The following is a 12028-nucleotide window of genomic DNA, read 5'->3' as shown; positions in this document are numbered from 1 at the left end:
CAGTTAAAATGGTAAAACAGCTGATTTTTCAAAAAAGTTTAACTTAAATAACTTGAATAGGAGAAATGAACTGACCTGAGTTTCTCCAGTTTACAGTTTGGACTCTTCAGTCCAGCACAAAGCAGCTTCACTCCTGAGTCCTCCAGAGGATTACTGCTCAGATCCACCTCAGTCAGCTTGGAGGATTCTGAGCTGAGAACTGTGTGTAAAGCCGAGCAGCTTCTCTCTGTCAGGTTACACTCACTGAGACTGAAAGGAGAAAATGTCAGTGAGGAAAATTTATCTTACTCTAGCTGTACAAAGCATGACCTAGTTCCAAGCTGCTGGACTCTTATAGCAACCCAGAGAATCAACTCCATAATGATGTCATTATAATAATGTCCATTGGAATATGATGTTCAACAAAGTACATGCACATTTTTAGCATCAGTGTGCTCAAAAGTGTATTTAAGGACAAAACACACTGAATGGAGAAACAGGTTTTACTTACAGAACTGTTGTAGCTTCCTGGACGACTGGTAACAGTCTCTTAAAGCATTCATCTGATCTTATAAACTTCTGTAGGTCAAACACTTCCAGATCCTCCTCTGAGGTCAGCAACACAAAGACCAGAGCAGACCACTGAGCAGGTGAGAGTTCAGCTTCAGAGAGACGACCTGAGTTCATGTAGCTTTGGATCTCTTTCACCAGTGAATCATCATTTAACTCGTTCAGACAGTAGAACAGATTGATTGATCTCTCTGGAGATGGATTTTGATCAAACTTGAACTTGATGTATTTAACTATGTCCTTTCGGCAGTCAGAGCTGCTTCCTGTGTGTGTCAGTAGACCTCGAATGAGCTTCTGATTAGACTCCACTGAGAGACCCAGAAGGAAACGGAGGAAAAGATCCAAGTGTCCATTGTCACTCTGTAAGGCCTGGTCCACTGTAACCTTTAGTAAATCAATAAGTTGTGTTTCTTTTCTCTCTTCTGATTGATCAAAAACATTCTTGTTTTCATTTCGGACACATGTATATGTAAACAAAGCAGCAATGAACTCCTGAATGCTGAGATGCACAAAGCTGAAAACTGTGCCTAGAAATCTGCCAGTCTCCTGAGTGCACACTCCTGAGTACACTGCTAGGTTACTGGGGTCAATTCCACAGGCTTTTAGATCTTCTGCATAGAAAATCAGGTTGTTTTTTTCTAGGTGACTAAAGGCAAGCTTTCCCAATGAAAGAATTCCCTCTTTATCCCATGGAGTGTCTGAGGCATTATTTCTATTGTATTTCTTGTCCCCCTGTACGGTCTGAAAGATCAGAAAACATGTGTACATCTCCGTCAGAGTCTGTGGAATGTCTTCACTGTCTGATCTTCCCAAAATCCTCTCAAGTACAGTGGCTGAAATCCAGCAGAAGACTGGAATATGACACATGATGAAGAGGCTTCTTGATCCTTTAATATGACCAATGATTCTGTTGGCCAGACTCTCATCACTGATTTTCTTCCTGAAGTACTCCACCTTTTGTACATCATTGAAGCCACGCACCTCTGTGACCCGGTCCACATGTTCAGCAGGGATCTTAGCAGCTGCTGCTGGTCGAGTGGTTATCCAGATGAGAGCAGATGGAAGCAGATTTCCTTCAATGAGGTTTGTCATTATAGTGTCCAGTGAGGCTTTTTCTGTTACATCAGTCAATTTCTGGTTTTTATGGAATGTTAGAAGAAGTCGACACTCATCCAGGCCATCAAAGATGAACATGACTTTATACCTGTCTGTGAATCTCATTCGTTTTGTTTCTGGAAAAAATTGATAGATGACGTCCCTCAAGCTGCATTTTTCCTTTTCTTTCAGGTTCAGTTCTCTGAAAGGCAGTGGAAATATGAACTTGATGTCCTGATATTCTTTCCCTTCAGCCCAGTCTAGAACAAACTTCTGCACACAGATGGATTTTCCGATACCAGCGATCCCCTGTGTCACCACAGTTCTGATGGGTTTTTCTTCTCCAGGTGATGGTGTGAACATGTTCTTGCATTCAATTTGTTCCTCTTGCTCCATTTGGGTTTCTTCAACTTTAACACTAGTTTTTTGCTTTTCAATTTGTCTCACTTCATGTTGTTCATTCATTTGTTGAACTCCACCTTCAGTGATGTACAGATCTGTGTAGATCTTGTTGAGAATGTTGGACTCTCCTTGCTTTGCAATTCCTTCACACACATGATTGTATTTCTTATGCAGGTTTGATTTGAGTGCACGCTGCTGAACTTCTATTAGTGCATCTAATTACAGAATCATAAATAAGAGAATTATAAAGCAGAATAAACAGTAATACATATAAATGAATCAAATTTCTAAATGACTATGAAACATTTTAAACACGACATTGCTACATCACTATATTGTTAAGATAATAGAAACAAATCAGAAAACAAATCATTTACAAGTTTGCATGTCTTGTGCATTTAAGTAGGAAATCATGTGGATGTATTTTATTGATCTCTTACCTTGGAGTGCATCAGCGAGGTCATTGTGTTCCATCAACTTCAGAAAGTACAATGCCATATCAAGAGCTGCTTCTTTAACACTCCACAGATCATCCCTCACATCTTTATAATATTTTGTATTTTGTTTTTTTAGGAGTTTCTTAAACATCTCCAGCTCATGTTTTATAAATACAATCATTTTATTCTCCAGATCCTTCACAAAACACACAGAGGGAATGAAAAATGTAAAATGCAGAATGATTTTTTAATTACTGTGAAATTATTTTGTTATGATTCCTCCATGACCAGACACAGATACATTATAGCAGTTCAGAAAGACTAGGCAGAACTGTAGTCAGTAAAATTAAGTCAAAGAATGAAAATCTTTTGCAAAGACACAAGAGAAGATGTGGTACACTGTGTACAAAGACACTGACAGACTTTTCAGACTATTCAGGGTTGAGCGAGTGCAGTGTGGAATTAAATAATACCAAAAAACACATCTGTATTCAGGACACAGAATTATCTACGTACTAATGTCCTGCTTGAATAACTGCACACACAGTGCACTCTCATTTTACACCTAAAACTAAGGTATATGACCACTGTAAATACACAAAATATAGAGAAGGCAGTTTTAAATTAATTGCACACACAAATGTATAAAATAAAATAAGAGGAAATTGAATATCACTCACTGCTGTACTGTAAATTAGGGAACTGATCAAACATTACCATAAGAAAAGCCTTTCTAAACAAGAGGTATTATTTATCAAAGCATACATAAAACAGAATCTAAATTTGTATAAGATTCACCTGTACACACTGGAACATTATTGGCATTAATTATTGGTAATAACTGGTATTTATCACTCATCTGTACACACAGATGTATTATTATTTTACGAATAGATTGCCAAATAAATACAATAAAAATAATTCTGTGTGCATTTCTCCTCAATTACTTTTAGAAACTCTGCAATGACTTGAATATTTCTGATATTTTGCTCTTTTCTTTTGCTTGTTTTGGAAATGTAATTTATTGTAGTCATTTCAGAGGGTATCTGGTCTCCCAGTCATCAGTGTTCCAGTGATTTTGTGCCTTCATTCATCATTATGATTTATTAAATATCAGCTGTAATAAACATTCTGTAATAAACAAACAAATTTGCAGTGGATGACGTTGCAGGAAACATTATTAAAGAAAATGTAAATCTTACTGTAAAGATGTTGTGAAGGAAGTCTGGAATCTTCTTATCTAATGTGAGACTTCCTACAAATGCTTTCTCAGGGTCGTCTCTGCAGAGAAATCATTTATTTTATGACCAGTAGCTTAAATTAGACTAATAAATAGCAACATGACATGAGAAATAAAAGTTATACCTTTCCTTCGAGAGTATTTCTTTCATTTTGTCAGCGCTAGTTGGATGCTTTGTAATTCATAGCCAGCATTTTCTTTATCTTAAAGTGGTTTGTTTTATGTTAATTTTACAGACATATTTTATTATTTCTAATTACATTTTTTGTTGTAAAGATAATGTTTGGATGTTTTACTGACACAATAAGACATAGCAACTCAGATTTTAAATATCCACAGGTTTCACCACAGTCTCAGAAACACTCTGCATGGTAAAGCATGTTATAGCACATTCAACTCTTTATATTGAAGCTAAAAAGAACATGAACTCTGGGAACCATTAGTAAAGCTGTATGTGAGGCTAGGAAGAGAGAAATACCTTTCCTTAGAGGATGTTCCACCTGTAAAGTTGGGAGGGACTGACATTGATTTGTGCCGTTTGAGAGACGCATAGCTGGGCACAGGAGGGTCTGGCCTTTTCTCAGATCCACTAAAGAGTAAACAGAAACATTTGGCAGTTTTATCTAAATGATTGTAATGACTCACATTTTCAGGCACATACAGTGAACAACCTGCATTTTTATTCTGTACAATTTTCTTTGCATATCCTTTTTAGTTGGGGCATTACACTGCACACCAGGGGCAAAAAGGTTAAGGATCAGAAAGGGTAAGGGAATAACAGAGGCTGTGTAGTTACAGAATTAAAGGTTTCAGACATCTACACAGTGATAAGAATCTTAAGCACTGAGCTAGTAGACTATACACAGAATGTTAGACCTCCTTAAGTGAAGCCGTATATGTCTCATTATTTCTATGCGAACAAGAGCATAAACCAGCACACAAGTGCCAAAGAAACTCATGTCATTAATTTCATGAGGCATTTGAAGGCATATGAAGACTATCCTCAGTATTCCACTGAAAATGGCTGTATCATTCATAAAAGCCTTCATAAAAGTGTCATGTCAAGACCACATTTAATTCCATTTTTATCAAATTGAACCTGGCTCATTGAGCTGGCTTTGTTCTACACTCAGGGTACAGCAATAACTCCAGAGAAATGCACTGAAATCAGAAATGCACTTTTTATGTACATTGTGTCCTTCGTTTAAAATCATTATCTACAAAAATTTCCTGATTTTATAACCTATGAATGCACAGAAAAATGTTTGTATGATACTAATCTTACACCAAACACAGGAAAAGAAAATAAACACACATATTTTTCTGCATCCCTACTATGTCTCAAACACAAGATATAAGACCTGAAACTAGCCCAAGGGCTCTGGAAAAGAAAACCTGTCTAGACTCACTGTCTGCATTTACACTCTGTTTGAATGTGTTAATATTTAGTATTTATTATCATTAGTTCCTAATAATTTAAAATTCATGGAAATCAAAGATAAATAGTTATAGTTGAAAAAAAGATCATCGTATCCACACACTGTCATTCATATTACTGCCACCAGGGGTCTCTGTTTCACCTCTTCCCAGACCTTTGTGTTTGCCTTTATTACTTAAAATTACTAATCTTGGCTCTTTATGTTTTTGCTTTTTTTTTACACAGAATACTTTACCAGTGCTTTCAGTTTATCATTTACCTGCTTGTGTTTTATTAACATGCCTTTCATAACTAGTTAGATTTTCTGCTATCATACATGTAAATATAACATGTACAACCTTCACATTTAATCATCACTGCTATATGTTGCTAGCTCAATACTAGCTTTGAATTTAAACAACTAAACAACACTTTATACTGAAGCTAAAAAGAACATGAACTCTGAGAACCATTAGTAAAACTGTATCTGAGATTAGGAAGAGGGAGAAATACCTTTCCATAGAGGATGTTCCACCTGTAAAGGTAAGAGGGATTCCCATTGATTTCTCACTCTTGAGAGACACACAGCTGGACACAGGGAAGTCTGGCCTTTTGTCGGATCCACTAAAGAGTAAAGAGAAACATTTTTTGGCAGTTTTATCTATATGATGTAATAATTTACATTTTCATACACATACAGTGAACAAACTACATTTTATCTTATACAATACATTTTTCTTTGTGTAATGTTGATTTAAAGGAGTCGGGGTGAGAATGGAGGATCACCATTACTCTGCACCACTGGTTTAAGGATAAAAAAGGGTAAGGGACCAACAGAGGCTTGGTAATTACAGAATTCAAATTTTCAGACATCTAAACAGTAATCAGTCTTAACACTGAACTAGCAGACTATATACTGAATGATAAAAAGACTAAAGACTCATAGTGTAAAAGCTGAGTGGAAAACTGTCTAGTATCATTGATTTTCAATACTGTTAATAATTATCTCAAGCCTAATGACTTCAATAGTAACAGTCAAGATGAAGGAACTGCATTAACAGCAGAGGTGCTAACAATTACAGTTTAGCCACAGCAATCACCACTTTCACCTCTTCATACAGCACTTTAAAAACACGACTGAAATGAAGTTTTCCTCCTTTTCTCAGCTAAAGCAACGGTCAGACTAATGCAAATAAAATACCCTCATGAAAAGCTTGAGCAGGATAAAGGGTTAAACATGAATAACAGAAAAACAGAACTCAATCAATCATATAGGAAAGACTTTATATCAGTGTGCATCAAAACCCTCAGACACTGAAAATCTTCTTTCCTCAATTAGACCCATAAACATTACTGCTGTTATAGAGAGCAACGTATTCTGTGACCAAGATGCAACAGATTTTGTGTGTTATCTGTAAAACATTTCCCTCTGTGCAACATTCACTGGTTAGACCAAGTGAATGTTGCCCAGCACTCAGAACTGCAACTCCACAGGGTTTATCATTGCTGGGGATTACAATTATGCAATTTTCAAAGAAATACTATTAAAGTTTCACCTGCACATAACTGTATATGTGTATGAAATACCTTTCCATAGAGGATGTTCCACCTGTAAAGTTGAGAGGGATTCCCATTGAATGGTCACTCTTGAGAGACACACAGCTGGACACAGGGAAGTCTGGCCTTTTCTCAAAACCACTAAAAAGTAAAGAGAAACTTTTTTTGGCAGTTTTATCTATATGATGTAGTGAATTACATTTTCATACACATACAGTGAACAACCTGCATTTTATCCTGTTTTATACAAAGAAACCCAGGTCATTAATTTCCAGCCAACTGTATATAATGATCATGAGGCATTAGGTGCCAAGGCAGAGATATGAAGATATGAAGACTACCCTCAGTATTCCCCTGGAAATGGCTGTATTAAAAGCCTTAAAGTGTCACGTCAAGACCACATTTAATTCCATTTTATCAAATTCAACCTTGCTCATTTTTTTTATTTTGCATGTATGTGTGGATAAAGCATCAACTCCAAAGAAATGCACTGAAATTACAAATGCACATTTTATATACAGTAATACCTTGACTTACGAGTTTAATTGGTTCTGTGTCTGAGCTCATAATTCAATTTGCTCGTATATCAAATCAAATTTCTCCATTAAAATGAATTGAAATGCTATTAATCCGTTCCAGCCCCCAAAAACCACACCAATCTTTTTTATTACGTGTTTTTAAATAAGAAAAATGTACTTTATAAATAACAAATAATGTATAAAAAATAATAATACATAATAAAAGAGAATGTAAAGAAATAAACTGCTATTATTAAGTGTATTTACGTTGAAGATCAGACAAAGATGCTGCCGGAGGGGGAGGAGACTGGCGGAGGAGGGGGGCGGAGTTTTTCATTTCGTGCTCTATCGCTTAACTTAACTTACTCGCTACACACTTAATGCTACAATTAATTGCTAAATTTAACTTACACACTATGCTACACTTTATCACTAAACTTAATTGCTACTTTTTAAAAACAAAAATTTCACTTCACTTAATCATCTTCTTCACGGACTTTTCTTCACTCTTCTTCATTGTCTTCTTCACTCTTCTTCACTGTCTTCTGAAGTCTTCTTCATTGTCTTCTTCACTCTTCTTCACTGTCTTCTTCACTCTTCTTCACTGTCTTCTTCACTCTTCTTCACTGTCTTCTGAAGTCTTCTTCACTGTCTTCTGAAGTCTTCTTCACGGACTTTTCTTCACTCTTCTTCACTGTCTTCTGAAGTCTTCTTCACTGTCTTCTGAAGTCTTCTTCACGGACTTTTCTTCACTCTTCTTCATTGTCTTCTTCACTCTTCTTCACTGTCTTCTGAAGTCTTCTTCACTGTCTTCTTCACTCTTCTTCACTGTCTTCTGAAGTCTTCTTCACTGTCTTCTTCACTCTTCTTCACTGTCTTCTGAAGTCTTCTTCACTGTCTTCTGAAGTCTTCTTCACTGTCTTCTTCACTCTTCTTCACTGTCTTCTGAAGTCTTCTTCACTGTCTTCTTCACTGTCTTCCGAAGTCTTCTTCACTGTCTTCTGAAGTCTTCTTCACTGTCTTCTGAAGTCTTCTTCACGGACTTTTCTTCACTCTTCTTCACTGTCTTCTGAAGTCTTCTTCACTGTCTTCTGAAGTCTTCTTCACTGTCTTCTTCACTCTTCTTCACTGTCTTCTGAAGTCTTCTTCACTGTCTTCTGAAGTCTTCTTCGCTGTCTTCTTCACTCTTCTTCACTGTCTTCTGAAGTCTTCTTCACTGTCTTCTTCACTCTTCTTCACTGTCTTCTGAAGTCTTCTTCACTGTCTTCTTCACTCTTCTTCACTGTCTTCTTCACTCTTCTTCACTGTCTTCTGAAGTCTTCTTCACTGTCTTCTGAAGTCTTCTTCACTGTCTTCTGAAGTCTTCTTCACTGACTTTTGCCTTTTTCTCCACACTTTCCTCACTTTCCCTTGCAGGGTGTTTCAATAAAAACCTTTCCAAGGAGGTTTGTTTCTTCCTCCCTTTCAAAATGTTTGGAAAATGAGTGATGAAGTGTGGTTACACAGCGCCAAGGCACGACCTGGAGAGATAACCACGTGAACTGACCGCTCGCTGGGTGACCGAGTGGTGGGTGGAGTAAGCTCGCTCGCTCGTAACTCAGATCTCGGCTCGTATCTTGCTATCTGGGGGCCTGGGGTCTTATGGGAAGCCATTACACTACACACCAGGAGCAAAAGTGTTAAGGATCAAAAAGGGTAAGGGACCAACAGAGGCTTTAAAGCATGTGATTCCTGCTCTAATGGGCCTTTATTAGTGCTGCTACAGTTTTTATCATTATGTGGAAAAAAACTCCTTAGAGGTCATTTTTTTCATTGCAGAAAAAATGTATCACATACACAATCATTCACAGTGAATCATGCCGTGAAATACTTTTTACAAACCATCCTGGTTATGAAAATAGAGTCAGATAAAAGAAATTAGTCAAAAATTGAATTCCAGAACAGTGTTATTATAACCTCAGTCTTATTTTTCCTCTGTCCCAACTTTATTTGAGTTTGCTGCAGGCATAAATTTCTAAATTTGTTTATTTGTAACAGTTAAGCTTGTCTTTGTCCTTTTGCCTGTTAAAGGCCCAAGTGAATGAACAAAAGACACATTTCAGTTTTTATTACATTTTTAGCAATTGTTCCAACTTTTCTGGAAATGGGGTTTGTACTAAATACAGAATTATTTTAAGAATTTTTAAAATTTTGTGTTCTTACCTCTTGTGCTTCTCCTCTTGTAGACTCATTTCAGAGGTCTGGAGTTTCTCACACTCCCGAGACATTATAACAAAAAGTCAAATGTTTTATATTATAAACATAACTGGATCCTGGTAAAGTAAAGAACAGAAGAATGTGAAATTACATTACTGCGGCATAAATTAATATTTATCCTTACTTACAACATAGTAAATCATTTAGGATTCTGTAAATGATCACTGAAATACTGACATGTCCATTCTCTCTCTCCAGGCTCTGGTTAGAGGAACATGAGCTTAAATTACAGGGGAGTTTTAGTAAATTCAAAATATCTAAACAGAAAAAAGCAAACCTCACAGTAGCCTGAAATATTTTATTATAATAAAAACTGTTGGGAATCAGTATCTGATAACTGAAACTCATTTTGTAATATTTGATAAAATATACAAGGCTTGTAAGAAAATAAGTAGAAATGTAGGCTTAATTAGAAAAAATAGCACAAATCCTCCATCTAGTGTTAATTTAACAATAATGTTTATTACTGACAGCATTATAAAATGTTTAAAGGTAATATATCTGTTTTGCAGGTGAATAGAGCAGGTCCACAAGTGGTTCAGTGCTGCATGTGACACTTCAAAATAAAAGTCCTGTACTTTAACATCACACTAAAGAAAATTAAAAAAAAAATTTCGGGGTCACAACAGCAGACCAACTGGTCCGCACAACAATTGGCAAGGGTTTTATGCCAGATGCCCTTAGGACTGGCACTGCATCCAGTAGCTGGGGTGGTAGGAGAGAAACATACCACTGATCCACCAATGCCCATCGCAGTAAAGAAAATAACTTACCTAATTAAAAAACCTGGGCCATTTCATTCCAGCTTTAAACAATACATGTGTATGTCTATGTCTACAGAAACACATGACTCTGATCACCTTCTTCAGCTCTGTGTTGAAGAAAACACTTTCTATAATACAGGACTGACATTAGTAATCAGAGTCATGTATCTGAATGAATTTATATTGATACCAGAGTATTATATCAAACCCTGAGCCAGCTGGAACTCCAGAGGAAAACTAAGTTGTAGTTAATTGTGTTAGTTATCAGAAATCCTAAGTTCCACATGTTGATCTCTCACACTGCTGAAAAGCTACTGATGATAATATGAAACCACTTCATCCACCTTTTTTATATTTTAAATTCACATTCACGTGTTTTCAGTAAATAATGTATTCCTGTAGAAAATGTATTGAGGAAATTAAAGCACAGTTCTCTCCCAGACTGCGGTTCTCCCAGTCTCTCTACCTGAAAGCTAAATTAATCTAATCTCAAGTGTCCTAAAATATCGGAGATGTTAGACTCTGAACGGTAACCACGTGGAAAGCGGAAATCGAGCGTGCGCGAGCTCCTACACAACCAAAGAACTGCATTTAATACAAAATGATCATTTTAGATAAATAAACAACAGGCTAATACAGGATCAACGTTTCTTTATTCTTTACATTTAAAAATGGTCAAATCTTTCAAATAGAAATAGACGAATAAAAATACATTTTACTAATAACATGTTTTGTTCATTTAGTTCTGAATCCTGAATTTATTTGCTTATAGACGAGTGTAGGCATCTGTCGATGTCTGTGAGATTAATGGCTCAGGACAGAATCTTATAAAATAGTTTAGGTATATTTTACACTACAATGTTCCGATCTGAAACTAACGGTTTAGAGTCTCTGACATTTCAGCATCTCACTCTAAAATGTCGCCGCGCGCGCGCGTGTGTGTGTGAGTGTGTGTGTGTGTGTGTGTGTGTGTGTGTGTGAGTGTGTGTGTTATACAACAGCAAATCTTCGTTTTTCTTTTTTATGCTTATTCTGTTTGCTCGAGAGAAAGAAGATATATCGAAAATATTTCAGGAATTATTATACTGAATATTAATCTTATTCTCTCTGTAATAAACAGCTGTAATCTTTCCCCGTATGTAATAAAGCCCGCATGGAGCACAGGTCTGTTCACTTCCCTCAGGATAAGATGCTGCGTTACACCGCGATATCCGATAAACACAACAATAAACTGTGGAACACAGAAATGTTCTTCTTTTACTAAATAATCCTAACAGTCACAGATTACAGCTTTATATTCATGTACTCACTGTGATTTTATTCCACAAAGAACTTCCTGTTTTTACTCTTCACTAAAACAACCTGCTGACTTTCACTTTCACTTCTAACTGATCTCTCTCTCTCTCTCTCTCTCTCTCTGTCTCTCTCTCTCTCTCTCTCTCTCTCTAACACACACACAGTATAGACTGAGCATTATAAGGATAATGTCTTATGAATATTAAACTATATTATTACTGGTGAGAAGTGAAATAAGATTAAAATAAAACATAAAAAATAAAAAATATTTTTTTATGAAATTGTATTAACCTTCCCATAAACATCCAGTTGAGAAAGAGGTCTTATGTACACACAAGTCCCATTAAAGAAAGAAAAGCCCACAAAGGTCACTGAAATAACTGAAAACTGACAAAAGAAATAATAAATAAAAATGCACTGAAAATTGACTAAAGAAAATTAGACACTGCTTTTGAATTGTGATTCAACAGAAGCATTAAAAAAAATCTAGCCTGGGC

At 36.2% G+C, this 12028-nt stretch overlaps 1 protein-coding gene across 1 annotated transcript in view; it reads right to left on the bottom strand.

The window, feature by feature from the left end:
- The window catches only part of LOC131351773 (NACHT, LRR and PYD domains-containing protein 12-like), a 47501-nt gene extending 35848 nt beyond the window's left edge, over positions 1-11653 (bottom strand). Inside the window, exons 1-9 of the mRNA XM_058387351.1 lie at positions 11546-11653; positions 9418-9527; positions 6728-6838; positions 5654-5764; positions 4202-4312; positions 3686-3764; positions 2487-2679; positions 491-2261; positions 76-249 (exon numbers count right to left, since the gene is read on the bottom strand). Of these exons, the coding sequence (XP_058243334.1) occupies positions 76-249; positions 491-2261; positions 2487-2679; positions 3686-3764; positions 4202-4312; positions 5654-5764; positions 6728-6838; positions 9418-9482 (2615 nt within the window). The 5' untranslated portion in view covers positions 9483-9527; positions 11546-11653. The remainder of the gene's footprint in view (positions 1-75; positions 250-490; positions 2262-2486; positions 2680-3685; positions 3765-4201; positions 4313-5653; positions 5765-6727; positions 6839-9417; positions 9528-11545) is intronic.
- Positions 11654-12028: the final 375 nt, after the last annotated feature.

Source organism: Hemibagrus wyckioides, linkage group LG04, assembly GCF_019097595.1.
Source record: "Hemibagrus wyckioides isolate EC202008001 linkage group LG04, SWU_Hwy_1.0, whole genome shotgun sequence".
Taxonomy (NCBI): domain Eukaryota; kingdom Metazoa; phylum Chordata; class Actinopteri; order Siluriformes; family Bagridae; genus Hemibagrus; species Hemibagrus wyckioides.
The sequence above is the reverse complement of the archived record's forward strand: the minus strand, read 5'-3'. Positions and strand labels throughout refer to the sequence as shown.